Source organism: Sphaerodactylus townsendi, linkage group LG06, assembly GCF_021028975.2.
Source record: "Sphaerodactylus townsendi isolate TG3544 linkage group LG06, MPM_Stown_v2.3, whole genome shotgun sequence".
Classification (NCBI taxonomy): domain Eukaryota; kingdom Metazoa; phylum Chordata; class Lepidosauria; order Squamata; family Sphaerodactylidae; genus Sphaerodactylus; species Sphaerodactylus townsendi.
The window spans coordinates 41,817,422-41,845,159 of NC_059430.1; the positions used below are offsets into that span (position 1 = coordinate 41,817,422).

The 27,738-nt window shown below is 42.3% G+C and overlaps 1 protein-coding gene and 1 pseudogene across 2 annotated transcripts; one reads left to right on the forward strand and one right to left on the reverse strand.

Annotated features, from left to right (window-relative positions):
• SEPTIN3 (septin 3) lies at nucleotides 1–27,738 on the forward strand. 2 transcript variants are annotated; one of them, XM_048500267.1, is made up of 10 exons: nucleotides 1–479; nucleotides 10,024–10,215; nucleotides 10,882–11,010; nucleotides 12,841–12,922; nucleotides 16,267–16,404; nucleotides 17,328–17,445; nucleotides 17,545–17,640; nucleotides 21,820–21,916; nucleotides 22,086–22,137; nucleotides 24,186–27,738. In XM_048500267.1, the coding sequence occupies exons 1-10, from the start codon at nucleotides 470–472 to the stop codon at nucleotides 24,319–24,321; spliced, it is 1,050 nt and encodes a 349-aa protein (XP_048356224.1). In that variant the 5' UTR covers nucleotides 1–469; the 3' UTR covers nucleotides 24,322–27,738. The 2 variants fall into 2 exon arrangements, with proteins under 2 accessions (XP_048356224.1, XP_048356223.1); XM_048500266.1 differs by having other exon boundaries at nucleotides 3–479; nucleotides 21,817–21,916.
• Nucleotides 13,479–13,580, reverse strand: LOC125435988 (annotated as a pseudogene).

The following is a 27,738-nucleotide window of genomic DNA, read 5'->3' on the forward strand; positions in this document are numbered from 1 at the left end:
GATGCTCAGCAGACAGTAGCATCTGAAAGCTGCCTGGGAACAGAAAGGAAAGGAGGGTAGAGAAACAAGGGAGAAAGACTGCATCTATATGGTGGGGAGGGGACGTTTTCTGGCTCCATTTTATCTATCCTATTTATCACAGCACCTCCCTCCAGGAGCCAGCATACATTTTCAGATGCACCAATCCAGCCAGGGTTTCCCAGATGATTGAATGATATAGCCCTGAATCCTAGGAGGAGAGAGGGAGAAAGAGAGAGAGAGAAGCAGAGTGGGGGAGATTTTGCAGGGATGTTTAATATTCAGGTCATGTGACCAGAGCAGCAGCATCCCTGCTTAACTGAAATATCCATTGAAGAAGAAAAAGAAGGCACATACTCAAGAGAGAGAGAATCAGAATCTCAAAAGACAGCGTTTAGGGCAGAGCAAAGCAAGGAGGAACCCCACCCCGAAGAATCACAAAGAAAGATTCATGTTCAAAGGTAAGTGGTGCATGTGGATGTTTGCATGCTCTTACTGGCAGCACTGGGCTTCGAGATGCAAAGAGAAAGCTGAGATCAGGTGCGCACTCTCGGCTCACCATTCATTCACAGGAGCATCTGGAATGGAGACTGCTGGCAGCTCAAGCTTTGCAGTGAAAGCCCGCTGATGGGGGAAGAGGCGTTTCCTGTCCCTCTTTCCCATCTGGTGTCAAGGAGGCAGCCGGGCAGTGGTGGGGCTGCTGCTAAACATGAAGGCTTTTGTGAAAGGAGCAAACAAATCCCAGCTGCTTGGCCCAGGGGCGTGAGCTGTTTTGCGACTGCCTGGGCTACCGCCGACCAAAGGCTGTTCTCTTTGGTGACATGAATGTATCTGATAGGAATCCATGAGCGCTGGAGAGAGGCACAGTGGGGCAGTGGTGGGGGATCCTGAGCAGCGAGGGGAACAATGGCATCGCCAGTGGGCCTCAGACTGAGGGAGGCTTTATTGTGATAGTGTACTGCAATCATGTTAGGACTGGTTCGATGTAAATAACTGGGAAAAGGAGAAGGGGTGTGATTGGGTGGGGGATGGGCAGCAGGCATTGAAGGGGTGTGAATTGAAAAGGGAACAGGGTAGAATGGAAGAATGTAATGAATGGATGCAGTACAAAGGGGATATGCTATTTGTAGGGGGACAGCCAGAACAGGGTATAGAATTGATGTATGTTAGATGCTGATTTTTTTTTTTGCTGGATTGTTCTAATTATTTGAAAGAAAGAAAAATCACAAGCTTTTGTATCACATAGGTTTCTTCATCAGTTATGGGAAGTCAGAATAAATGCATCCCACTTCTCAAATGAGGAGCTCCAATTTAGCTTGGAATGTGAATGCACCCAAGGGAGAAACAATTCTACCACAGTTGGGGAAGATGTTGAATCAGATATTTTTGTTATATATGCTGTTCCAAATTGGGCTAAGGGTGGCCTGCAGTAGCCTAATAGGACCAACTGTCTTTCCTTCCTTCTAGTTAGGGTTCAAACCTGTCTGGAAGTCATATTCTAGCATCAGATCCTAGAAATGTGGGTGTTAACTGTGATTTCTCCCTGCAGGAAAGACACTGCAAATATCTAGAAGTGTTTCTTTATTATATCTCCATAAATTTCAAGATGGAGGCTTGGTGTTCAAGTCTGATTTGAGGGTTAGGGCCTGGGGAGTTTTGGTTCAAGATAAAACCTGAATAAATGACAAGATATAGATGATGTTTCTGAAATGCATACTTTTGTTTAATGCAATATTGCATTATACATGTATCTTGGAGGAAAGGTAATCCTCAGCTCCCAACGTCAGAAGCAGCACCTGTACGTTATTATTATTTATTTTATGACACAATTTTCGTTTAAAAAATGATAATTTAAAAGACACCTACAGACTATTTTACTAACAGCAATATGGCTCCCATGGTTTTATATCTGTTGTATTTTCGTTCGAGACAACATTTACACGCGAACATTAATATTATTTTAAAGAGGGAACTGATTTGACTCTGAATGGCAGGAAGCATCCAGTATAACTAGAGATGTTATTGAATGAGAGCTGTTCGCCTATCTAGTACATTATTATTTTGTGAACAAAGACAGGCGTCTATGTGGGTAAATGTTTCAGCCTCACTCACTCATCCCCCCTCCCCGTGATGCTATTCAAACAAAGAACTGGAAGGCAAGGAGGAAAAACCCCTCTATGTCAAGCTATAAAGGTGAAAACAAACAAATAAAATAGAATATTAAATTTTATCAGGCTTTGGGGTAGTCTCTGCTTGATGGTTTAAGAAGTTGCAGTTACTGGGTGTGTTAAATACTCATTATGGCAAAGCAGAGGGAAAATAAATCTTATCATCCACTAAATGCTATTGTAACAACTAATTTAGCATTTAGAGAGCAACTCTTATTCATAAGCTGCACCTTGGTTTGTTTAGGAAGGTGGCTCTGTTTCAGAGAAAGACTATTTAATTGCATAAGGCAAAAGATCCAAATGGTGACTCTCTCCCAGTCTGGGAAGGGACTGTGACTCAGTTTTAGGCTATGAGTTCAGTCTCCAATTTAAAAGGAACAGGTAGCAGGGGATGTGAACGCATGTACCTGAGACTTTGCAGAGCCTCTGCCAATCAGAGTAAACAATACTGACCTTGATTGACTGATGGTGTAACTCAGTAGAAGACAGCTTTCAGTGTTCAGGTGATGGCAAATATATAATGGCAAATGAAATGCCTGACAATTCCTCAAGGATAGCTGGGCAACTTTTGCCTCAAAAGTAAACAGCAATCCTGTGGCATCTTCAAGATTTACACATTTTTATTTTAGTATATGTTGCTGTGGGCTAGAGCCCGCTTTGTCAGATGTGTGTGGTGGGTCTTTGCTTGGCAGACTCATGTCATGCAAACAAACATAAGGTTATGAAGGGAAAAATATTAATAGTAGGATCAAAGGGCCATGTAACACAAGAACTTCAGGGTGAGACCTAAATATGTACAATTCAAATGTAATAAGAGCAGGCTAGAGACCATTCACAACAGTAATAAGTGATGACGACTCATTCCCTGTTTTCGTAAGCTCTTTGATACCTGAAATATCTGAAGACTCCTCTTGTACAGACCTTGGAAATGTAACCAAATTGACTTCATAAAACCTTCAGTTAAGTCATTTGTTATCAGATTATTTAGTTGACATCCTTGTCAGGCCCTACTTTGGTTTTTCTTGGAGGAAAGTCACCAGAGCCTCCTCATGCAGTCCATACTTCACAAGGCTGCTTGCAGAAGCAGAGGGAAAGTGTACACATAAACTTGCCATTACAACTTTGTAGGTGACTGAGAATTTGTCCAGGGAAAGGCACACAGTTATGTTTTATTCCCCCTCACCCACCTTAGAGCTCTTCCTTTCCTTTTTCTATAATGCCTATTTTTGGCCAGCTTCAAGAGCCTCCATGTTGCAACTTCTATTTGCATAAGGTTTCCTCTGCTTGCAGCTCATCCAATGGCCATTCTGCTATAAAAAGTAGATGAATAAAGTTTGTTGTTCCTGGTGATAACACACACATGTGTTTTTTTGTTTTTAAAATTTTTTTATGAAGCTTCACTGAGTTGATATGAGAATAATAGCCAGTTAGAGGGCTGGTCTATCTCCCATTAAGAAGCAATGGTAGTATTACCTTATTGTTACCTTAGTGCTTTGTGTGTTATTTTAAACTTAATGAAAATAATTTTTTAAAAGAAGCAGCAATGGGTAGTCCACCCATTACTTTAAATTGCAGATAGACCAGCCTTCTGTAAAGCAGGTCTATCTGCAACTGAAAGTAATGGGTAGATTTGGCCTCTTAATGGGAGATAGACTAGTCTTTTGAATGGCTGCAACTTTCATTTTAACCCTGTGAGGCTTTGAAGACATCTCACTTAAAATGTAAAATTAAGGGGGAAAGACACATGTGCTCCAACAGCCATTTTGCAAAGGAAACCTATGATGCTGTTTTAAAAAGGCAAGTTTTGCTGATAATTCATTTGATGCACTATAAGTGCTCTTTTATCAAAGTACAATGTGTAATACTACACAGAATAATGGTTTTGACAAAAGCTGCACATAAAAATGAGTTATAATGCTCATAGTTGTTTGGAACTATTTTCTACTGCCAAAGCACGCTACTTTCTCTTCTGCCACACCACAATGGACCATACTTTAAACTTTCTGCGGAAAAGAGTATATTATAATGCTACAGTAACTTGACAGGATGGCGGCGGCTGAAAAGGAAGAAAGTATGGCGCATGGCAGTGAGCTGCCACATACCCTTTTGCAAGCAGAGATTAGTTCTGCTTTCCGCTGCAGGGTGGTTATTGGTAGAGCATTCCTGCATTCAATGTTGAGAAAAATTCCTATGTAGAAACAGCCAAACTGAGTGGGAAAGAAACCTCCTCACTGTGCTTCTATTGTAAAAGCTGGAATCCAACTAGAATTACTAACTACCACTAACTGAAGCAAAAGCAGCAGAGCAGGGAAAACCTGTACCTTCACCAGTAGCAGGGTTGCTAGCACTGCCTTTGCAAATGCCATGAGATTTTCAGTGTGGCACCTGGGAAGGGTGGAATTTGGGGAGGGTATGACATCACTGATGGGTGATGTTCTAGGACTTAATCTTTCCCTTTATGGTAAACATCAAAATTACATGGGGAAAGTCAGAGTATCATGATGGAGGTCATGCCATTTTTTCTCCTCAGTTTTTTAAGGGTTAAGGGCTGAAGATGAGTTTACCTCACATTGGCAGAAGACTAGGAAACTTACCAGTTACTAATTACTCTTCACCAGTGACACACTGATGACCTTCACAGCTATGCTTGGGACAGCTGCAGTTCTGCCTTTCCCAAGGTACCCAAATCAGTGTTGAATTTAAGCAAGCCACGTTTGTGCTATTCTGTGCACTTCACACATAGGTCATTGATACTCAAATGATGCATATAGGCTCTTGAATGTCCGGCAGCACTAACACTGCTGCCACTCAAAGACTCTTACTTGCAATCTTGGGCGAATTCCCACTTGAAAATTGCAAGCGGATCCGAACCTGTTCCTTGCGAATCCGTGTCCTCCTCATCGCAGTTTCTCCCTCCCCACCGCAGCGAGCAGGCAGGAGACACTCCCAGGTGCAGGCATCGTTGTAATCCCCACAGCCATGTGATCGCGCTTCATTGCCCTAACCTGATTGGTGGTGTTCAGTTGGGCAGGACCTGTTAGCCACTTCAGAAACACTACCCATTTTTACCCATTAAAAAAACCCGTGCGAACGATGAAGTGCAACCTCTATGAATACTTGTCATTTACTGTACAACAACTATTTTCTGAAAGTGTTACCGTTAAATTGGTGAACGGGCGACCGTTTACTTGTATTGCGCATGCACAGAAATGTGATCGTTCCGTCAACCCGGAAGTAGACCACGCAAGTGTCACTGTAAGGGCTGTCGAGGAACGCTGATTGGCTGCGTGAAATGCGCGTCACGCTCTGGGGCGGGGAACGACTCCAGGTTCCAAACCTTGTCCCTCCCCTCGGAACAGCCGTAAACTGTGATAATGGGGCCCGAACCACTTCCATCCAGGTTCTGCCGGGACACGTTTTAATGGGTGAAACGAGCGTCAGAAACGGTTGCTGCCACAGAAGCCATGGGGAGGACGTCGATGAAACCGTGTTAGTAAGTGACCCGAAACCGTGCTAAGGAAGTAGTGGGAATTCGTCCCTTGTGCTGATTCTGAGGTTATTCAAACTAACAGCCCCATCCAAAGGGGGGCAAATCCACATGTGGGAGTAGTGAGGCATCTGCGCCAGCAGATTTGCCCCCTCCAGGGTACTTACCCTGGTGGAGAGGCAACATCGCCACTGTGGGGTTGCCCTCCCCTGGTGGTGGGACACAGCACAGGACACTGCAGCAGCATCCCTGAGCCTCTGCTGGTGTACCAGAGACGGGCGAGGGCCAAACCTGTGTTGGCTCCCTCCTGGCATTTGCTGGCTTTGCGTGGGCTGCAATCCAGCCTTAAATCAGCCTTCTGATTGACGTAAGCCCACTGAGGCTTCTCGGCTATTGCACTTTGTAAGCCTCCCCATGCCACCAGGGAGCCTCTTTGGAAGTGTCAGGGCGGTGCCACATTGGTGTCGTGGCCCGCTGTCTCCACTGTGGATGGGGACAAAATCTTTGTTTCATGACTGGCTGATCACTTAATATTCTGGATGAAGAAAGGAAATCAGCCCAGACAGAAAATGAGTACCACATGAGGACCACATGTCCATGGGTTATAGAAGAATATTTTGAATTTATACCCTGCCTTTCTCTTCTATAGGGAATGTCAAAGTGGCTTACAAACTCCTTTTCCTTCCTCTCCCCACAACAGACCTTGTGAGGTAGGTGGGGCTGAGAGAGTTCTGAGAACTAGTCCAGGTCACCCAGCAGGCTTCATGCGTAGGAGCAGGGAAACAAATCCAGCTCACCAGATAAGAATCTGCTGCTTATGTGTATTGACAGAAAATGGAGCCCAGGGCAAGAATGGAGCTTTCCGCCCCCCCTCCCTCCGAACTGAGTTTTCCCGCTCCATCCCCCCAATGGGCGGTTGCCCTCCCCCACCTTCTCACATTCCCCCCCTTTGCCACAAAACTCAACAATGGGCGGTTTGCCCTCCCCCACCTTCCCGAACTGGCCCAAGCAGCCTCCAGGGTCAGATGGCTGAGCCAGGCAAGGGGAGGTCAGCTGCAGGTGTGCCGAAGTCTCCTCTGCCAAAGCCAGGAAGGTTGCGGTGGGCTTGGAGAGCCTGGAGGGGGCTACTATGGCTGGCGGTGAAGGGGGGAGCACCGGGCAGAGGCGCCTTTCCGCCGGAGGGGTGTGGGGTGACTTTTCGCCCCCCAAGTAATTAAATGGGCACTGCCTGGGGACATTTGCCCGGGGACATTTGTGAAGGAATCTATGACAGGGGAAGATGTTTGATCAGGCCTTCCTTGAGAACAGAGAAAAATACCAAAATAATGACTGAAATAAAATAGACTGGAATTGTGGATGGCTTTGCAAAATAAGGCTCACTCTGGCTTAAAGGGTAATGTAGTCATTCAAGATATGCTGCAGGATGAGAACAAAGTGTTTTATAAGCTCTGGGCACTGATGTGTTGAAGGTTGAAACTCTGGGAGGCCAAGACTGGACCTATACATACTAGCAGGCCAGCTTAAAATTGTGCTGATGGAGCATGCAGCTAGGCTTTTTAAAAACATCTCCCATGCTGATATATAAGGAGTGTCATGTCGAAGAGGGAGTAAGCTTGTTTTCTGCTGCCTCAGAGACCAGGAAATGGAGTAATGGATTCAAGGTAGATTCCACCTGAACATAAGAAGGAAGAACTTTCTGATTGTCACAGATGTTCAGCAGTGGAATTCACTGCCTCAGAGAGTGGTGGAGTCTCTTTCTTTGGAGGTTTTTAAACAGAGGCTGGATGATCATATGTCAAGAGTGTGTGTTCCTGCGTGGCAGGGGGTTGGACTTGATGGTCCTTGTGGTCTCTTCCAATTCTATGATTCTATAAGTGATTCATAGTTAGCATATTTTGAAATATATATTTTGTGCCAATGACCATTTGGTAGAGCAATCCTAAGCAGAACCAGCTGGCCTACTGAGGAAAATACAGTTGAAAACAGAAAGGAAGCATGAGTAAAAGGTGCTAAAGAGTCGGCTACTGTTGCCTGCCATGGTTCGTCAGATAGCTGGGGTTTCTTGGCTAGCAGCAGCAGTTTTGAGAAATCTGTGTAAATACAACAAAATGGATGTCGTGTCAAAATCACAAGCTGCTTGTGAAATGTTTAAGACACACTTTCAGCTGAGAGGAGTGCATCTTTGTTTGCTGATTATTCCCTTCAGTGAAGAAAGACAGGATTTGTCAAGCACTTGTAGATCCTTGTAAGCACTTCATGGGAATAACATTTGAATTGGGGATTTATATTTGCCTCATCTTCCTGCACATCAATATCAAATTAAGGTCAAATGATGCCTAGCATGCATGGGGTTAGATGCGCTTTGGATGGGGTTTCCAGCTCTGGGTTGAAAAACACCTGGGGATTTTTAGAGTGGAGCTTGGGGAGGGTGGAGTTTGGAGAGGGAAAGGATCTCAGCAGTGTATAATGTCACACAGTCCACTCTTCGAAGCAGCCATTTTTGCCAGGGGAACTGATCTTGGTCATACGGAGATCAATTGTAATAGCAGGAAATGTCCAGGCCCAATCTAGAGTTTGACAACCCCAACTACAGAGACTACAGTGTTCAGTTCCCATGGAGAAAGTGGATGCTTTGGAGCATCAGCTCTTATGGCATTATACTCTTTTGAGATCCCTCCCCTCTCTAAACCAGGCCCTTCTCAGGCTCAACCCCCAAAACCCCAGGAATTTTCCCACCAGAAACTGGCAGCACTAATTTGATAACTCCCAAACACACTATAAATTGCCACCCAAAGTCATCATGAGGAAGTACAAAGCTCAGTTCCACACCTCTAGACATATTTTGTCAGTGATAAAAGCTCTCCTTTGGCTGCCAGTTCGTTTTCAGGAGCAATTCAAAGCACTGCTTTGACTTACAATGCTTTTAGTGGCCTGTGACCAGGAAGAACCCATATCACCATGCTGTGATGGTATTCCATCATACTTTTATACTGCTGTTATTATAATATTGGAGAAGTCACTTGCAGGCCACACTTATAGATATAACCTACTATAAGGTTCTATTAACATGTGCTTAGACCAGAGGCGTACCAGGGGGAAATGGCGCCCAGGGCAACATCTGCTCATGGCGCCCCCCATGCCCCACTTATCTTAGCCGGCTGGGCGGGGCCTGATGGCAGGCGGCTCAGGGAGGTGGCTCGGGTGGGCATCATGGCCTCAGGCTGGCTCCTGCCCGAGAGCTGACCTGCGGCTGCAGCTCAGCAGATCACAGCTCAGGGTGCCTGAGGCTGGCTCCTGCCCTCCCTGTCCTCCCTGCTGACAGGGAGGCTGGCTCTCAGTGGCACCTGCCTGAGCCACCTGTTGTTGAGCTGTGGCCACAGCTGGCCACCCTGTCAACAGGGAGGCCAGGGAGTGCAGGAGCAGACCTGTGGCCATGGTGCCTGCCTGAGCAGCAAGGAGGTAGCCTCCGACAGCCAGCCGGGTCCCACAAGGACCCAGCCAGTGCCCAGCACCCCCCGCATGATCAAATGGCATGCGCCCCATATCCCATGAGATACCCCATGTCCCCATTGGCTTAGACTCCCCTGGGTGTTGTTATAAAGATTTGCAAAGTTCCAGTTTTGCTGTTTTGATAACAGCATACATTTAACAACTTATCCCTTCTGAACTGTCTCTGCTATGAAGCAGTTTTTCCGTGCTGCAGATTTTGTCTCCAACCATAGTCTTTTTAAATAGTTTAAAACACATTTTTTGTTAATGCCATGGGGCCTCTAAAACTTGACGTAGCTTAGCGCAGAGATCCCATGGGTGCCCTGGTGCCCACTGATGCCTTTGCTAGTGTCCGCCAAGTGGGAGAGGCTACTGTATGAACTGATTGGCTGTAAAGATTTCCAGCAATGTTGGTTCAGCAGCAGTCCAAGGATCTTCAGTATGTGACTGAAGGTAAGCTGTGTGTATACAAGAAAATATGCATGATCATTTTAAAAGGCAACCTACCTGAAATGCTGAAGATTATGCTGTGTATAATCTCACTCTCTAACATTTTGTGATTGGCTCTGACTCCTGAGGCAACCATTTTGTGATTGTGTATATCCCCTTGTGTCAGTTCTAGAGCCACCCACAGGCTCAAAAAGGTTGGGAACCCCAGTTGAGGGCTGTAGGGTTTCATTATATTTTAATCTGGCCTTGGGAAAAAGGGGCTTTAAGGAAGAGAATTTTAATTTGCATTCTCTTGTCACTTCTTCTCTTCCTTTTCATTGTAAAATGAAGCAGAAGTTATTAGAATATCACCTTGCAGAGATATAGTGCAACCGTTTATGTGAATGGTTTATTTTTCTCCTACTCTTGCAGGTCCAGCAGATACTAAGCCTGAAACAGCCATGTCTGAGCTGGTGCCAGAGGCCCGGCCAAAACCTGTGGTACCAATGAAACCTGTTGGTATTAATTCTAACCTGTTGGGCTACATTGGAATTGACACCATCATAGAGCAAATGCGCAAGAAGACTATGAAAACTGGATTTGACTTCAACATCATGGTTGTAGGTAGGAAAGAGTCAGGGCTGAGAGTGAGACTTAGCTATGAAACCAGAGTGTGACACTGGTGCCATTTTCAGAATTACATGGAGGAGAACAAGGTCAGGATACCAGGATTGGGAACAGAGTTGAAACTGAACTAATGTCAAGATTTCTGTTCCATTTTTTAATCTTGTGACTCAAACACCTAGTTTTCACAGAGGTGGTAAACCTGTGTCTGGGCTTCACTTCAGTCTCTACATGTGGCTAAATGCCCCTTTCACACAGAAAGTTACATGACAGGGAGAAAGGTTCTATCTTCACCCTTGCCCTGCAAGGATAGCTTTTTTGGTACAGGAAATATTTTCTGTGTGTGCAGAAATATTCATTCAATTATTGGTTTACCATCTATGTGACAACTTGGCTCTAGGCTTAGTTCTTACACCGAAAAACAAGGTCCCACAAACTCCCTTCAGGACTGGATAATTTTGAATTATCAGAAATACTTGATAAGAATATCACAGGAAAAAAAATCCCTTGCTTGCACTACTGTCTGTATGCTGGTCATGTAAGAGTACAAAACACCATACTCCTGATGTGCTCAGCACCTTCTGTCTTTTTAGCTGTCAGGATATAAACGATTCTTCTGACTCACACAGAAAGGCTGTGACAAATTCTGTACAATTCTCCTTCCAGGCCAAAGCGGATTGGGAAAATCAACACTTGTGAACACCTTGTTCAAATCTCAAGTGAGTCGCAAGTCTTCGGGTTGGAATCGTGAAGAGAAGATCCCCAAAACAGTTGAAATCAAGGCAATCGGCCATGGTAGGAGTTAAGACAGTTGTTCTCAAATCATGTTGTTTGTTCCGCTTTCTAAGGTTCTCCTATCCACGGGTAGCAGTGAGATCAGTATGGTCTGACTTCCACAGCAAAGAGGTAGCAGGAATTACCTGAAAGACCACTACAGTTTGTGGGGGACTACATTGTGAGGCTGCTCCTTTTGCAGTTCCACTCACTTGCCCTCAGTTGTCTTGCTGGGTGCTTCTGGCAGGTCTCCCCAGGTCCAGAATGGGAGGGGGAAAGGGTTGCATCAGCTTATTCATTCTACTTGTTGAGCCCCAGCACCACCCAAGGTGCTCCTCCCCAGAGTCTGACAAGCCCTTCCTCTAGCCTCAGACAGGGCACCTGGTGCAGCTGCACTCCAGCAACCCTTTCCCAAGGCTAACAGGACCCAAGACAGGCCATAGCTACATAGCAGCATCCTCCCCAGCCGTCCAGGCCCTTGCCCTTTTAATTCCCTCCCCTCAATCTGGGCTTTGCCCCCAGCCCTTCCCTCAGAGTCTTCAAGTGCCCTCATCCAGCTCACTTGGTTCCCACTTTCCTTCCTAACCAAGCTGGGTCCTGCCTCTTCCCTGTTACAACTCCAAAAGGGCAGAGGCCTCTGTTGGGCTTCTGGGCCTGCTCCAAGCCCCTTGCTGAGGGCCTGGGCTTCTGGTGCAGCATTGGGCCATGCCTGGGCATGGCTTGGCCTGCCTTCCATGCTTTTCTGTTGCTTTTCTGTTGCTGTATGACCTTTGGATCCCAGATAGTCTCTGGCTTCCACTCAGGCTTTTGTGTGGGGAACACCATATCACAGGGGAACACCATGTCACAGGCTCATAATGGTGGCGTAACTCCATTGAGCCCTATGGAGGGGCTTTCTAGGTGGCCATGGTTTGTTTCTTTTTTGTCACCTCCCTATGGAGGCAGTGCAGCAGCATGGGGGCAGCATCGTCTCTGGCCACTGCACCCCTGTGGATTGGGCTGCCTTGATCAAAGTGGAGTTCATGTGCTCCTGAGTGTATAAAGTGCAGCTGCAACCCCAGCAAGGGGCTTTCAAGGCAAGTGATTAAGTAGAAATGGTTTGCTATTGCATTCCTCTGCATGGCCTTTCTTGGTGGTCTCCCATATAAGTACCAACTCTGCTTAGCTAATCACTCCATATCCACATGTGCTCAAAGTGCTGAAAATAAGTGCGCCAGTTTGGAGCCAGTGTGACTAATCTGGACCTAAGGATATATTATAGAGCCGTGGTGGCGAACCTTTGGCACTCCAGATATTATGGACTACAATCAGCCCCTGCCAGCATGGCCAATTGGCTGATGGGAATTGTAGTCCATAACATCTGGAGTGCCAAAGGTTCGCCACCACTGTTATAGAGCAACACATAATATATTTGTCAAAAAATAAAGGCTAACTTATACAGTAACGATTATGTACCATAAATCAATAGTCCTTGGTAAGGATAAAAATTGTTTGATGATCCTCAACATTTGCAAAGGATCCAGAAGTTGCGGTGCTCTCTTTCTGCCATTCCATAAATTTACATGTCCAATTTAAATGTTTTCCAGCCAGCCTTTTGTAAACAATAAAAAACAGAAATACCATTTTAAAAATGGTTAGGTTGTTTTTTAAATTGGTTGATAGTCAATCAGGAAGCACGATTCATACTTGCAATTCAAAGTTCCTATGTTTTATAATGCACAAGTGATTTCTGCCCTGGACAAAGATAATTATTTCTAGAAAAGCCTCAGGGATGTGTAGTTCTGAAAGGGCTGTTTCATTCTACTATTACATAAGAGATAGTTGTGGTTAACAGCAACATTTATCCCCTAGTTATTGAAGAAGGTGGTGTCAAAATGAAGTTGACAGTGATTGATACCCCTGGATTTGGTGACCAGATCAACAATGAAAACTGGTGAGTGTTTTATTTCTTTCACTGATTCTCTTTTCCAGATAATGAAGGACATGACATGCCCTATAAGTCCAATTATTTAGCACTACAGGATTCATTTTAGTATGGCATTAATTACAAGTTCATTTTAGAGCTGGTCAGGAATGTTCAGAACATAAGGGTTAATATGAGATATAAAATAGATTTTTGACCACATGCAAACATTAAGATTTCCTGTAGTTCTGTAGTTCCCATAGGTGAAATCCACTAGTGGGTCCCAGCAACCTTGAGTGTGAATCACAGGAACAATCAACTGAGTCACTATGCCAAGGGGTGGTAGGCAAGAGGACCACATATCTTCCAGACCCAAATGTACTTTGAAGGATACTCATATTGCAAAGTTTGAGACTACTAGTATTGTTATCTGGGAACAGAAGTTTGTGTTATTTATTTTCAGGTCTTTGTTACTAAATACATACATACATGTAGGTGCACATGCATACACATACACACACACTAGCCTTGAGTACTAAAGGACTAAAACTTGTAAAAAGCAAATGCTACAAAGAAGGAGAGTTGGATTTATATCCCCCCTTTCTCTCCTGTAAGGAGACTCAAAGGGGCTCCTTTCCCTTCCTCCCTCACAACAAACACCCTATGAGGTAGGTAGGGCTGAAAGAGCTCAGAGGAACTGTGACTACCCCAAGGTCACCCAGCTGGTGTGTACTGGAGTGCACAGGCTAATCTGAATTCCCCAGATAAGCCTCCACAGCTCAAGCAGCAGAGCAGGGAATCAAACCTGGTTCCTCCAGATTAGAGTGCACCTGCTCTTAACCACTATGCCACTACTGCTCCCAAGTCTTCAACCAGAGGATCCCAGGAACCCAAACTACCCTCAAACAATGAATCCACTTCGTCAGGGCCAGTAGTCCCCTCCAGGACATTCTGATTCTTAATCCTTGGCAGGCTTCTTCACTATACCTGAATCTTATTTGGACTAAGCTTTGGTAAGATGGAAGTCCATTGTTCAGGATTCCCACAGATCCACCTGGCTCAGGAGAAGTAGAGCTTCTCCTGAGGATTCCCACAGATTCAGGATTCCCACAGATCTACCTGGCTCAGGAGAAGTAGAGCTACATATCAACTGCTGTTGGCAATACTTCACTTAAAATCTCCCGGTGGTCTATTCTAGTAACTTCATTTAGATGTTAAATAGAATGGGGGCCAAGATAAATCCCTGCAAGGCCCCATATGCCAAATAATGGAATACTGGATACTGCTTGGTAATTATTTAGAGTATTCAGTTCAATGAATCTTTCAGGAGGGATCTCACAACTCCTCTTCTAAAGCATTTTAAAATGCCCTTCCTCAGATAGGCATTTATTACCTACACTGTAAATATTAGGCATGTATTGTATACATCCCTCAACGTCCCTCAACATCACACACATCAGCTTTTCAAATTACACAACTATTTGTGTTGTAGGTAATATCTAATTCCAAACTGGACTGTAGGGTGTGGATAAATAGACCAGCAAAATGTAGTTAGAGACAGAAAGGATGAACTTCTTTACAAACCTGTACAAAATTCCAGGTGTGCCAAAAGATCTGAAATATTTTTTTAAAATTAGGACTCTTGTATTGTTGATCTGTAGCATTTATTGATAGGCATTGAAGCACCCAGCTTGACAAAGCCAGTTCTGGTGAACCTGGCTTTTGCTATCCCCTTTATATCAGTGTTAGCCCCCCCCCCCCATTTTTCCAAGAAATGTGAGAAAAAGTTAGTTTGGCATCCTGCCCCCATGAGATAACAGATACAATCCCGGTTCTCATAAGACCAAAGTGTCAGGGGAAAGCCTAATTATCTGTTCGGTGTGTGAAATCATAAAGCAAAGATCAAGGAAAGAATGCCCCAGAATGGCAGTGGTAACATATAGCAGGCTGGTTACACATATATTGTAGCAATTACACTGAGTGAGGAATGCATCACAATCACCTAGATACAATCCCTCTGACACTATGCAACCACAACAATACTGTTGAGCCTTTTAAGATTTGGTTTCTGTAAAATAAATAAATTATAGTGGCTGGCACTGTGCAGCACAACTGGATCTGGATTGCTGTCAGCAACCACTGCACCACTGGGTCAGGTCAGACTTGTCTTGGGGAAGGGCTGCTAGGGAGGGAAAGAGAGAAAGCTAAAGATGTGGGTGGTGATAAAGGTAGAATGAGAAGGCTGGTAGATGGGAACAAGAGAATTAAGCAGGAAAAGGGAAACAACGAAAGAGGCTATCAAGGAAGGGAAAGACTAGAGGAAATAGTGTGGGAGGAGGAGACAGGAGAACAATAGATGACCCTGCCCTGACTTAAAATGTAGATTATGGCAAATTCAGGATATATCAGCAACAGTTCAACGATATACTACAAATGCTACTTTAAACTGTGGTATAACTGGATGAATAACAAATGCAGATAACTAATAAACTGGACAGATTGTTCAATTAATAAACACATCTTCACATAATATTTTACTCAAGGCCTAGGTTATATGTTGAGTTGCCAACTCTGAATTAGGAAATTGCTGGTAATTTGGGGGTGGAGCCTTAGGAGGGTGGGGTTTAAGGTTGGAAAGAATCTCAGAAGGTATTATGTCATAGAATCTGCTCTCCAAAGCTACTATTTTCTTCAAGGGAACCGATCTCTGTAATTCTGAGAGATCTCTGCCATGTGGGGTCTGCAGATCTCCTGGAATTACAACTTAAAAGTACAGAGATCAGTTCCCCTTGAGAAAATGGCTGATGAGGTCCCTCCCCTTCCCCAAACCCCACACTCTCCAGGCTCCACCACTAAAACTCAAGGATATTTCCCAACCCAGAGTTAGCAATCCTGCTTCTGAAGACCATCCTCTAATGTGGCACCCATCCTGGGCTTCAGAGATCTGGGCAAAGTCCTTGCCTTGTGGGGGACTGTGGTTGGCGGGTAGCTGCCAGAGAAGCAGGGAAGCTGCCAGTCTCACCAAGAGCAAGCCTCATGCCAGGGCTGAACATAAATGTGGCTCTTTGAGTTGATGGTGACTGTGGACATTGCTCTTTGTGAGCTATGATGGGATTATCAGTTGCCTACAGAAGGAACAAACTGAGGACTGGGGTTTCTTTTAACCAATTTCTGAATCTGTTTCACCCCCATCCCTTTTCATCCCTCACCACTGCTATTCAGACGACTGTGAAGGAAGCACTGTGGCATGTTGGGCACAATCTGAAAGTGATATACCATAATACCCCAGCACTGGCACAACTGTCCCTGTCCCAGTGGGAGACAGAAATTTTATCTGCTTCTTTTTCTTCTCTCTTTCTTCCTTGCCTTCTTAGCTGGGAGCCCATTGAGAAATACATCAATGAGCAATATGAGAAATTTCTGAAGGAGGAAGTGAATATTGCAAGGAAGAAAAGAATCCCGGACACAAGAGTCCATTGTTGCATCTACTTTATCTCTCCCACAGGTCACTCGTATGTATCTGTCTAGCTTTAGGGTATGGATATACTATGGGGGCAGCTCTGCTGTGCTATTGAGCATTCATTATACCCATCAGCGGTGCACACAAATTCCCCAGTAAGCAGCATGGCAGACCAGGGGACCTGAGCAGCAACACAGATGGTAAAATCATGGCAGACCAGGGGGGTGAAGCACAGGCTGGCATCATGCTGACTCGATGACAATGGTTCCAGGAAAAACTGGGAATAATGTTGTGGATGATCTAGAATTTACAAAAAAAGAAAAACTATGATAAAACTACAGAACATTTGTAAATGTTACAGCATCTAATGATGTCACTTCTGGTTGTTACTGTTAGTGATCTCAGCATAATGGTATGATGCCAATGCCTCAGCAGCAAAATACCCCAAAATGCCTTGAAAGTTGCTGGCTGCATCCTGGCAACCCTAGATTACACACTGTTTCAGGGAAGAAAGGGTTCACTGTGAGGTTGTGTGTCTTGTCATGAGAGAAGATTTATTTTGCCAGGTGCACAATTTGTGAAAACCTGCCACTGGATATAGATTTCCAACAAATGTACGCATGGCAAAATAGACACTTTTATGATCTTCCTACATTGTAGTATGTAAACAAGTGTTCCCACACTATTTCTTATACCTTATAGTGGTTGATTTTACAGTCTCTCTAGTGCTACTTTGTTTCTCTGTCCATTGTGGGAATGTGGGTATCCAGTTAATGTTATTGACTGCTTGAGATGGCTATGGCCACGTAGAAGGATGTTAACAAGAAAAAGCCTACAGCTTCAGATAAGAATAATTCTTGTTCATTTTTATCCTTTTTCAGCCTAGAAATTAGAGGGGGTTAAATTTATGGAGACTAGGGATAGGAATGAGTTATTTATTAAAGAAGTGATAGTATTCTTTCTCTTGGGCTATAGCTTGCGACCCTTGGATCTAGAGTTTATGAAACACTTGAGCAAAGTAGTAAACATCATCCCAGTTATTGCCAAAGCAGACACCATGACTATGGAGGAGAAGATTGAGTTCAAACAGAGGGTAAGTATCTCCTTATTTGAGGGGAAATATCTTTCAGTGTTATGACAGGAATAGTCTCTATGCACATATCTTTCCATTGTGAAATGTTTTCCTATCCAGGTCCGGAAAGAACTAGAAGTCCATGGAATTGAATTTTATCCCCAAAAAGAATTTGATGAAGACCTTGAGGATAAGACAGAGAATGACAAAATTAGGGTAGGATGCTCATGATTGTGACTAACTGTTGAGTACAATTCATTTCTGCAGAAAGTGGTAGCATCAGTATTCACTGCATGTTTTTCTTTGTATTTTGCCTGTGCTGGATTTGCTACAACCACTGAGGAGAATTAAGCCATGGCCAATTACACATAAGGCTTTTGCTGTGTGGTGAAGGCAAATGTCTACCACGGCAAGATTGCTTGTACAATGTATTCCTCTAGTCCCGTGATGGCGAACCTATGGCACTCCAGATGTTCAAGGACTACAATTCCCATCAGCCCCTGTCAACATGGCCAATTGGAGTGCCATAGGTTTGCCACCACTGCTCTAGTCCCAATTTCACTTTCCACACTCTCCATGGCAAGAAAATCCACTTATAGCAAGATTTTAATTTTGCCTCACTGCCAGAGTGGGACAGATTTGCCAGTGGGCACAGCTTTGCCCCGACCCTCTTCCCTCTGCCCACCCGCCTAGCCTTACCTCTCCATTCCTTCACGCTGCTTTCCTCGATTCCCCCTCACCCTCCTCCCTGTGGCAAACAACCTCCTGCTTCTTGTCCTGCCATATCATTTCTATTGACTGTGGCTTCCCTGCTCCTAGATATCTTTCTATCTTTAGATTTTTTAAAAAAAATTAATAACCAAATTGATAGATGAATAAATCAATACTAATACTAAAAAATGTACAATTAATAAGATTAGTCCAAACACCTAATTTGCCCCTGCATTAGTCAACACACTGGGATGTCTCCAGCCTCATGGTTTTATACACAAGAAATCAGTGGTTCCAGATCACACTGGTAAAAGTCTGTTGGTCTTGATGCCTGGGTTTATAGCACATTGGGAGATGGACAATTGTGAACCTGGGGAGCTTAGCAAATGGCAGTTCACACATCACCATTACTTTTTGCAGTTTGCACATCACCATTACTTTTGCAGTTTGCACATCACCATTACTTCCCCACACTTCCTGCTATAAAAGACACTCAGCAGTCTGGCAAAGTGTACAAATGCCTTATTCAAGACTTTTCTTTAATAGTTCGGCATTTTTATGTTGCTGTATTGATCTATCAATAGACTGATATATCGTCTATTGATAAGATTAAAGATAAAAATTAAAGATTATATTAAAAATTAAAGCATGCATGTGCTGTAGGGAACCCATGAAACATCGTCCGCACCCCCCTGGATGCAAGCAAAAAGCCAGCTGATGGGTAATGCCTGCCCCGCTGCAAATAGGGCGGTGGATAATAATGCCAAACATATCCTGAAACAAAGACTCCCTGGCCAGTTCTCTTTGAAGTCATGGGAACCTCACCATGCATAATTGGCCCATGAATTATTCTTTTTTTAAAAAAATTATTGTATAGTTTGAAATTTCAGTACATTTATACAATATATGCATTCTTGTTGACATATTCCAAGCCATACTTCCCCCCCTTTCCCCCCTCCCCCCTCAGTTTTCTTACTCATTTATTTAAGTAAGCAGCAATAAGTTCATTCTTTGTACTCTCTTCTCCCATATTTCTTCTTTGACACCAATGTCTTTCATCCAGACCATAAATTGTGTCCAGATCTTCAAAATGTCTGTTTCTCTTGCCATAAATTATTTCTTGCCATTATTTCAAAAATGTCCAGTTGTATTTGTTCCCATATATACTCAAGCCATTTTAAAATAGTCCATTTCTTCTTATCTTTCCATCCCAATGCTATTACTGCATGTGCAGCTCTTATCATCCTTTTATACATTAAACCATATTTTATCTATTTTATTCTCCTCAATTATTCCTGTAAACAGCAAACCTTTGTTTAAAGCTATTTTAATCTTCACAAGTTTCTCTATATACAATAATATTTTCCCCAAAAATTTTTACCTCTTTACATTCAATCCACATGTGAGTGTAATATGCCCCCAGTTCTCCACAGTGCCAACATTTTGGACTAAGTCCTCTAATCATATGAGCTAGTTATATTGGAGTTCTATACCATTTAAGTATTATTTTTCTTTCCATCTCTGCATACTTTTCTATTTTTATATTATTTATACTTTCCAATATGTGTTCTATTTTTCATCGTCTAACACTTCTTCCTTCTCCCATTTTTGTTTTAAAACTCTTTTCATGAATTATTTATCCTCTATCATACAATTGTATATGAAACCTAGGATCTTTGTTTTATCTTTCTCATAGCTTTTCAGGCACTGTGCCATTATACATTCTCCTTTTATTCTTGAAACCTTCTTTCCCAAATCCCTCTTAGCACTAACCAATTCTCTGTGCCTCCTGTTTCTATGAAATTCTGTAACATCATCAATTCGCCTCCTTCCCCTATTAAATTTGCTACTGTGTGTATTCCCTGTTCTGTCAATTTCCTTATCACCTTTACACCTTCTTTTCCTCCCATGCTTGCCAATGGTGTCGAATCCAGGATTCCAGGCATCCATTTTTTCCTCCATTTCTCCCATATTTCCAACATCACCTTTCTTGGCCCAATTACTGTATATACTCATGTATAAGTCGAATTTTTCAGCACATTTTTAATGCTGAAAAAGCTCCCCTCGACTTATACGCGGGTCATTAAAATTTTTTTGTGTTTTTACTTTGCCGGCCAGCAGGGGGCGCAGCTTTTATGCTAGCGGCACCAAAATTTCAGGGTACCCTCAAAAGACTCTCCTGATGATACCAGCCAAGTTTGGTAAAGTTTGGTTCTGGGGGTCCAAAGTTATGGACCCCCAAAGGAGGTGACCCATTCCCCATTGTTTTCAATGGGAGCTATTAGTAGATGGGGCTACCCTTTTGAGGGTCCATAACTTTGGACCCTCTGAACCAAACTTCACCAAACCTGGCTGGTCTCATCAGGAGAGTCTCTTCATGATCCCAGCCAGGTTTGGTGAAGTTTGGGTCAGGGGATCCAAAGTTATGGACCCCCAAAGGGGATGCCCCATCCCCAATTATTTACAATGGAAGCTAATAGTAGATTTTTCATTTCTGATAATATCCCTCTTAAAATCTAAGTTGGGTTACATTTGGACATACAGATGATGATGAGGAATCCAGTTTTGAAGGATTTTAACTCTTGTGTTTTAGCTTGGTTGCTGGTTGAGCTAAGATTTTTGTACTTTTAAAGTTATTGTTGATACCATATTGTTCTTGTTGACCCTTTTTTCCACTTACAGAGCTAGTTTACTGTTTTTCTTTGAAATAAATATTCAAAAGCATTTAACCTACTGATGCCTCAATTGATGTAATTTTATTGGCATCTATTTTTATTTTTGAAATTTACCAGCAGCTGCTGCATTTTCCACCCTCGACTTATACGAGAGTCAGTAAGTTTTCCCAGTTTTTTGTGGTAAAATTAGGTGCCTCGACTTATATGCGGGTCGACTTATACACGAGTATATACGGTACTCTGTTTTTCTGTATTCATATCATCTGTGAATATTCCATACCTACCCATCCCTTCATTTATTTCATTCTCAAATTTAATCCATTTATCGCCCATGAATTATTCTGAACTTAGCTCCTAGGCATTTATTTTTGATCATTCTTCAGCTGAAAATTAGACATTTATGTCTTGGTAGCTGAATCAAGCATTTCTATGACTTTCTGCCCACATATTTGCATTTGACAGGTTCTAGAGGGGAAATACATCTCTCTTGAAAGATCTGCAGCTTTCACTGAACTCCAGTTGCACTCTACATGGATTCCCAGATGTTTTCAGCATGGCACTATTGGCTGGTTGCATATAATCAACTTCAGTTGGAACTAGTCCACATTAGACTTGTAAACAAGCTCTCTGTGTTAAGTATAACTGATGTCTGCAAGTGAGTTTTAGCTCATCACTCAATCCTTAAATGAGAATGGACAGCAACCTGTCAAATAAATATATACTAGCATAACAAAGAGAGTTCCTTCAATTAGTTACCTAATGCACAGAAAAGATTATGGCAGTGCTTCAGTAATGAGTTAAAGGAATGTGAATGGCCCTAAAGTATTAGAATTAAGGGAATATGAGCATATTTTGGCCAGCAATAATAGTGTGTAAGTTATGTTCTGTTAATAAATATATACTAGAACAGAGTAGTGGTTAAAAAGCCAGAAATAAGCTTTCTAGATGTCCATGCCTTTTGCTCAGAGGAGCAAGCTCAATTTAAACTCAATTTATCTAATCTCAGCAGGAAAGTATGCCTTTTGCAGTGGTGGGCAGTGACAAAGAATATCAAGTGAATGGAAAAAGGGTCCTGGGCAGGAAGACACCCTGGGGTGTCATTGAAGGTAAATAATTTTTAATTTGTTTTTGTTGTTTTTTAACCCTTTTATTTTTTGAGTCTTATTTACAAATACCAATTAGTGGCAGATAGCAAATCAGAAAGTCAAGGGTTGAGTTTGAGGAATTCCTTCTGTTTCTGATTCTACACTAAAATGTATTTTCCTTCATTTACAGTGGAAAATCTTAATCACTGTGAATTTGCCCTACTACGAGATTTTGTCATTAGGTAAGTCTACTTGTTATTAGGTAAAGAATGTTGCTTATTGAGCTGAAGAAAAAAATGATGACCAGATCTAAAACAGAATGACCATCAGAGGTGTGTTCCGGTCTAACATTTTAACAGTGCCATCCTAAGCAGAGTCAACTGAAGTCAATATATTTAAAAGAGGGTAACTCTGCTTAGGGTAGCATTTTAAATGACCTATTGCACTATAGCGCGAGTAAAGTTACAATGAAATTGTAAGAATACTTTCATGGGATTAAGAATAGGTTTCTGAGTAGACCTGTTCAGGATTGTTCTCGTTGTGGGTTTTTAGACACTTTGAAGTTATTTAAAGCTACTCTCAGTTTTACTGGATAGCAAATACTCTGCAGACATAGTAATGTTGGCTTCATTCTGGTTGTCGTTTCATTCAGTTCCATGCCATTTGACAGGCTATGGACCATATCAACCACTAATGATAAAAGTAGAAAATGTGTCAATACAAATTAATAAAAATTCAGTTCTGGTATTCTATGTTTGTCTTTCCATTCACCTCAGACATAAATTAAGCAGGTAGCAAACATACATTAACATTTCATACAGAAATTGTTTACACAAATGAATGGACTGGTTAATATTATTAGTTCATTAGTTGGTTTAATTACAAAAGAAAACACCTTAATGGACAATGAATAACAAGAACAGAATACCACAGATCAGAATATCAAAATTGAAAAGACTAGAAATTTTAGTACAAGAACTTTTTTTCTGTCCTACAAATCCATCTAAAGTTACCTTTAGAAATTACTCCGTGATTGAGAATAGTGTGAAGCCCCAAGGATCTATAGTAAGACTAATGCTATTTAATATTAATAAATAATTTGGAATCAAGAGTGAGCAAAGTGGCTATTTGTAAATAGCACCAGTGTATTTAAGAAGATGATGGTGGATTCTGCACGGGCGGGGGCAGCAGCAGTGCACAGGCATACTTGATGCCGGTGCACCCCCTGGGGCCATTCACACGCTGTCCTGCGAACGGCCCTGGGGCCCCAGCGGCTCACAGAGCTGCCTTCGCATGGGACTCGCTGATGTAGTTTCCCTCTTACCTCCTCTTGTCTGCTGTCACTCTGCAGAGCCGCAGGGACACACCCCTGTGGCCCTGGCGACACTTCTGGGGTCTTGGTAAAAATGGAGAATATTTGCTAAATAAGATTATGACGAAGATGGTCAAATTAGATGTGATGAAGAAGGTCAAACCTCCTAAATCCACATAACATATACTGGGATCATTTTCATGATACAGTGGCAAAAGGCAAGGTCCAGGCTAAGAATTAGAACTGAAAATAAAGCAACCGGTGTAATTATGCTATTGCATCAGTCTACTGTGTATAAATATTGCATATATGTTTGGTACTGCAAAAAAAAAGTATCATAGTACTGTAGAAGTTGCTGAAAATAGAAGCTAAAATGATCAAGAGGTCTGAACACCATCCTGATCAGGAGAGAATGAAATATTTAGCGTTCTTTAATTTTACAGAAAAAACTAAAGGGAAGAGACAAAAAAAAGGCTAATTAAGTTATGAATAATATAAAGTAATACTGCAATTACTGACACTTACTGTATTACTGACACTTTCAATGCACTCCTAACAGATCTAGACCCTTCTAAATCCATTGAACTTAGTGGACTTAAAAGGGTGTAACTGTTAAAGATTGTGCTGCTCATTCACCAGCAACATTTACGACAATTTTCAGACTTCGCAAGGCCCATAATACAGCGATGGTCACAGACAATGAAAGGTAAATTTAAATGGTGGTTACATTTATGAAGGTTAGGTGATGCCTTGCTAACTAAATATAGTCTCCATGTTCAGAACACCAGTTTTCGGTATATACAAAAAAGAAGGGAGATGGGGGGCTTACAGCCTTCAGAGAACTAAATTTGAATACATAAAAGGGCTGTGAAATGATGTACTAACACTGTTGGAGGAATACCTGAGTGCTCCATTACCTGCATAGAGGACTTTCTTCTTTCTCTTTTCTCCTCTTCTTTTTTCTCACACATTCTTCAGGACCCATCTTCAAGATCTAAAGGAGGTAACACACAACATCCACTATGAAACTTACAGGGCTAAGCGACTGAATGACAATGGGGGGCTTCCCCCGGTGACAGTAGAGATAGAAGAAAACCATGAAAGCAATCTGTGAATGATCCATTCTGGTCTGCTATCACCTGCTGTCTCTGAATTATAACCACCACTACCATCTTTTCCCTTGATTTGAATTCAGGCCTCTCTTTGAAGCATGTGGAATATTCTTTGTGTGTGCATACGAGGAAAGAATCAGGGGTATAGCCCCTAGCTTTCCTCAAATGTCCCCATCTGGTTCTTTTTAAATTATTATATGAATTTTGTATTTTGCACAGCAAACACTAGTCTTCCGTTGTTACATATTCCAAGACTCTCAACTGTGCATAGTAATTGTGGGAAATACTGAAGGGGAGTGATTTGATCTCTGGAGTCACTTGGAATGTCTGCAAGGGAAAAATAAGACTGGTGTAAAGATGTTGAACGCACTACGGGAACTACAGAGCCATATTTTGGATGTGAGTTTCATAGGGCTGGAAGAGAATGGGCTGCTGTGCAGTTGTGGCTTGTTCTATTGGCTTACTTCTCAGCAAGAAAGTGGACTTATTTGGAATTTCCAATTAAATCAGTGAGAGGGGTTTATTGCCAAATAAATGCGTTTAGAATCAAGATGTCAGTATGGGACAGATGGACAGGCTTTGGGTTATCCTGTTTCCCTTGGAGAGAGGTAAATTTGTAGTGAGAAAAGCAGAGTTGAGGATTGATTCAGAAGTAGTAGATTTTTTGCTGTGGGAAGGGGGAAAGCATTTTACAGAAAGAAATCCCTTTCTACTTGTGATGCAAAGTATGTTTTCATGATAGGTATTATCTTAAGTTGCTGTTATACATCCAAGATGTCTTGATCCTCATTGTTATTCTGCTTTGTTAGAGCTGCTTTCAAGATATTTTAACAGACCTATCATTGCAAAAATCCCCTTTAGGTTGCTGCATCCACTGGAAACAGCAAGAGCTTAACAAGTCTCACTTGTGCCTTTCTTCCTTCTGACCCCTTGACTATGGGGGGGGGGGGGAACTTTCTGCTAAGCAGAGCTCCTCTTATGCTGGGAATATTCCTCAGAATGTGTACACTCTGCTGCTCTTCTTTGATTCCGTGTAGTGGCTTCCTTACACGGATCTGTGCTCATTGGAAATTCTGTTGAGGCTGCATCTCGTAATCCACATGGCTGCCAATTGTCAACATCCCAAAATGGAATCTGGCAGCTCCATGCTAGTCCTCACAATTCCAGAACCTATTTTTTAAACAAAGAACAAGTACCTGGCACTCATGGCTATGGAGAAAATGTATCAAGGTGTGTGAGTAGTTTCTGTTGAAGACTTAGGAAGAGGAAATAGCCTGAGTAGAACTTCCAGTTGTTGAGATTACAGCATTAACCTGTAGGAAGCCCATATTAGTCCTCTTCTGTCATCACTGTTTCACACTGCTTCCTAAAATGCCATGAACATAGATCAATTTTGTTCCCTCTTTTTTAAAAAAAACCTTTGTTCATTTTCCGAGGTCAGTGCATATATACATTCAATATTCACTTCTGTACAACAGCTATTTAATTAACTAAAAATTTGTGCCCAGTCTTTCTCTAGATGGAAAAAGGTAGCTAACCATTACATAAGATTTAGCAATAGGAAAAAGTCTGATATCAACACTATATAATTTAGTATATATACAACAGTCATAGTTGCCCCAAAAATATTAAAAATGAATCTGAAAAGAAACATTTTTCAAAATGTTTTAATCTAATCTGGCCTTGGGATTGCCTGTTTAAAGAAGAAATTCCATAGAACCAGGGAGTCACAGAGAAGCCTCCATGCCACATTCTGTGTCCTTTTATAAACTGATGAAATATGGCTTCTTCAAATAATGTGAGAAGATTTACACAAGAAATTCTGCATAAGATGCTATTTATTCAACTACTGTATTTAATCTATTTAAAACAAGCTACTGGCCTGCCAAAATACTTCCAAGATAGTTTACAAAGGTTTTTTTTAATGTAATGATAAAAATTAGCACAAAGTTAACAATAAAGCCACTGCATAAAGCAATACCATAAAACCACAGCATAAAACTAACATTTTTATGGTACTTTTTAAATCCCAGTCTTTCTCCAGTGAGTTTAGGTGGTCACGTACATGGTTCTCCATGCTCTACATTTTCTGTGAGGAAGGTTAGAGTGAAAGATTGTGATTGGTTTAAGAATAGCCAGTGAACTGGGACTCTGAAGACAGGTCTCTCCAGTTCTAATCTAGCACACTAAATACTTTAGGAAACTAAAGTTGTTGTTTTTTAAATTGACATTTCCAAGAAGATAAAGAAATTCTAAACTATAAAGCAGGCCAACAACCAGCAACAAAACATACTGATTTTTTGAAAGCTCAGATTAAACAACTACAAGAAACCACCTTCAATATCAAGTCAGATGCCTGGGAAAAGAATAATTCCCCCTTCCCCCAGTAGTAGGACAAGGTAAATGATTGTCAATGACAAGGTGACGCAACAGAAAAAGCCCTATCTCTGGCAGTCACCCAGCATCTTTCTGATGGAGGAAACACACAAAACAGGACAGCTGAAAATGACCTTGTTTGACATGTATATATGGAAGCATCTGATAGCTTGATCCTGGACCATTATGTATTTATAAGTGCATATACAGGATGAAGTTTCTTGCTTTAAAGGTAAATGCTAGCACTTTGACTTGTGCCCAGAAATAAACAGGCAACCAATGGAGCTTTTTGAACACTGATGAGATGTGTTTCTTGAAAAAGACACCACCTAACAATCTCGTTGCTGCATTTTGAACCACCTGAACTGTCCTCAAAGGTACCTTTTAACCTACGCAAGACCAGACCATGGACAACAAAGACCAGATCTTGCTTCTCAAAGCAGGCTATAACTGCTGCACTTACTGAAGTTGATTAAAAATGCTACATGCTTCAGAAGCAGCCTGTATATCAGTTTCCAGAGGCGTGGATCTAATGGCATGCACAAACCCTTAGGAGGGCATCTCCATCCTAGAATAGACGGTACCCTCACTTCTTGATTAGCCATATTATTAGTCATCAGCACCTGACTGGACTGTATTTCAGTGTATCAGCCAGTCCATTACTGCTTCCAGATAACTGTTCAGAATATCAATCATCGCATCAGATTCTGCTGAAAAGGAGAAATGAAGTTCCATGTCACTGGCATTCTAATGCTGACTCCAAATCACAATGCAACCTGTCCCAGTAATTTCAAGCAAATGGTATGCAGCACAGGATGGAGCTCTGCAGGACTCCCGGGTAGAATGTAGTTGAGCAGCTGTCCCACAGCGCCATCTTCTGGAAGCCAGATAGGAATTGAACCACCAAAATGGAACCACCCATCTCAGTTAGCCCATCCAGGATATCATGGCTGGTGATACTGAAAACCATTGAGAGGTTCTATAGAATCAACAGGATCACACTGTCTCTTGCCTGGTGAAGGTGACCATCAAGGTATGGCATA